Raw genomic sequence first — 2,500 nt, forward strand, 5'->3', positions numbered from 1 at the left:
GGTCTGTGGTGGTCTGTGGCGGTCTGTGGCGGTCTGAGGCGGTCTGTGGTGGTCTGTGGCGGTCTGTGGCGGTCTGTGGTGGTCTGTGGCGGTCTGAGGCGGTCTGTGGTGGTCTGTGGTGGTCTGAGGCGGTCTGTGGCGGTCTGTGGCGGTCTGTGGTGGTCTGTGGTGGTCTGAGGCGGTCTGTGGTGGTCTGTGGTGGTCTGAGGCGGTCTGTAGTGGTCTGTGGTGGTCTGTGGCGGTCTGAGGCGGTCTGTGGTGGTCTGTGGTGGTCTGAGGCGGTCTGTGGTGGTCTGTGGTGGTCTGTAGTGGTCTGTGGTGGTCTGTGGTGGTCTGTGGTGGTCTGTAGTGGTCTGTGGTGGTCTGTGTCGGTTGTGAACATGTTCTCAGGTTTTGTCAGAAGAAGCAGATTTTACAAACCGGAGCCCAAAGCTCTGAGTCAGGCCGGGCAGAAATAACTCCCATGATGCAGCACTTCCAGCCTCACTTGGAGCGTTTCTGTTGTTTGGATCAGCAGGATGAAGTCCACTTTAACTCAGCGGTGCATTTACAGTCGGTCCATTAGTGCAGTCGGCTGAGGCCAGAAACGCTCACGTCTCACCTTACAGAACTACAATTAAAAAACAGCGTTTTTAATCCAGCAGGTTTTATACAAAAGGTTTTTAATCATCAGTGGTTTCTACTGGCTGCTGCCTGGGAATATGTTAGGAAAGTGTTATTAAAGCAGAGCTGATTTAAATAACTTCACCAATGTGACCGTACTTAGACAAAATGCTCCTGCTCTGCAGCTGTAACATGGAGATAAAAACGGCAAAAATTTGAATTGGGTTTGGTTGCAGGTAAAATATTCCCTCCAGCGCCACCACGAGGCCGAAGTGTTCAACATCACCACAAAGTTTACTCAGGAGATTCACTTTCTGGTGACTCATTGATTTGTGTTTCAAATTTTAAAAACCTTATTGACTAAGGCTGGTCTGTTGTTATTATCTGATCCTGTGGGTTTGATCCAAATCTGCTTTAATACCTTCAGTATTTTAACGTTCAACATTCAGTTTATTGGAAACATGGAAATCACAGTGGTCCCATTATAATCAGCCACAACACATAAAATAAAACCACAGTTTTTATCTCAGCAAAAGGCTCGGCCTGTGTTCACGCTTCAAACACACCAGACTCCATTCACGAAAATAGTAATTTTAGCTCACAGAACACAGGAGCTGCTGATCTGCTACCGCCTCAGCTGGTTAGTTTATTTGTGTTATTGTGTGACTTTGGGGTTTTTTAATTGGATAGTTTAGATCCAAACTAACATTTTAATTCATTGCTCAAGGCAGCGGTACACCTGCGAACTCATGTGTTCCTTGCGGTAAAATTACTGTTTTTGTCAATGGAATCTGGTGGATCTTAGCGCGAGAGGATAAAGACAGAACGGCCTCAGTTTCTCATCAGAAAGAGGCTGTCTGATGCAAAGTGAAGAGGAGAAATTAATCTAAATACTTAACACACTGTCTATGGATAATGACCTCATACAACCACTAATAATCTAAACTGTCCCTTTAATGTGGCTAGCTGCTAACTGCAGCAACAGAACTTCATAGAGAATCTGTCTGTTTTTAAGTTTCCTTCAGTCCCACAGTGATCCAGTGATAGTTGTCTGATCATTAATGGATCCACTGCAGACAGGAGCTGCTAACAGCTGATTCAGCTCACTTTAATGGACTCTATCAACATATAGCAGGGCTCCAGTTGTAGCCTACTGTGTAGCTCGTTGTCTCGAGGGCGGTCAGATCTCAGCCAGGTGTTGATGAGAGCATCTGAGTTCATCCGTCAAAATAAAAGCTACAGACTAAAGGAAAAATAAATACAGTGTTTGATGACATTTGCATTTTGAAATCTGCTCACGACGAGAACACCTAACAGCAGGTGTGAATGGAGTCTTTGTCCGTGCAGGAGAGTGCTGGAAAAACAAACATAATTGGCTCGACGCTGCTGCTGCTGCGACTAATGGAGCTGCAACTCTTTGTTTTATTCACAGAGGGTCACCCCAGAGACCCACGACACAAGGAGAAGTTCATCAGACACCTGACAGGTGGGAGCACCAGCACACACACACACACACACACACACACACACACACACACACACACAAGTCCAACACCAAGTGTCTGACAGCATTATGGAAAGGATCCCTACAGACATAGACACACCAGACTCCATTCACAAAAACAGTCATTTTACCTCATAGAACACAGGAGCTGCAGGTGTGGTTACTGTGAGATTCTGCTGTTTTAACATGTTAGTTTGGACCTAAAATAACTCTTTAAAACACCAAAGTCACAAAATAACACAAACAAGCTAAGTGATAAGGGCAACAGTAGACCAGCAGCTCCTGTGTTCTGCGAGGTAAAATGACTGTTTTTATGAATGGAGTCTGGTGGAACATGTGACAGCCATTGCCACCTGAGGTGATCTACTGGACCAATTCCATCAGTTTTTGTAC

At 45.6% G+C, this 2,500-nt stretch overlaps 1 protein-coding gene across 1 annotated transcript in view; it reads left to right on the forward strand.

Moving 5' to 3' along the window:
- LOC139223707 (ALK and LTK ligand 2-like) overlaps positions 1-2,500 on the forward strand; it is a 6,355-nt gene that overhangs the window by 762 nt on the left and 3,093 nt on the right. Inside the window, exon 2 of the mRNA XM_070855684.1 lies at positions 2,036-2,089. Coding sequence (XP_070711785.1) covers positions 2,036-2,089 — 54 coding nt within the window. The remainder of the gene's footprint in view (positions 1-2,035; positions 2,090-2,500) is intronic.

This window comes from Pempheris klunzingeri, chromosome 24 (genome assembly GCF_042242105.1).
Source record: "Pempheris klunzingeri isolate RE-2024b chromosome 24, fPemKlu1.hap1, whole genome shotgun sequence".
Taxonomy (NCBI): Eukaryota; Metazoa; Chordata; class Actinopteri; order Acropomatiformes; family Pempheridae; genus Pempheris; species Pempheris klunzingeri.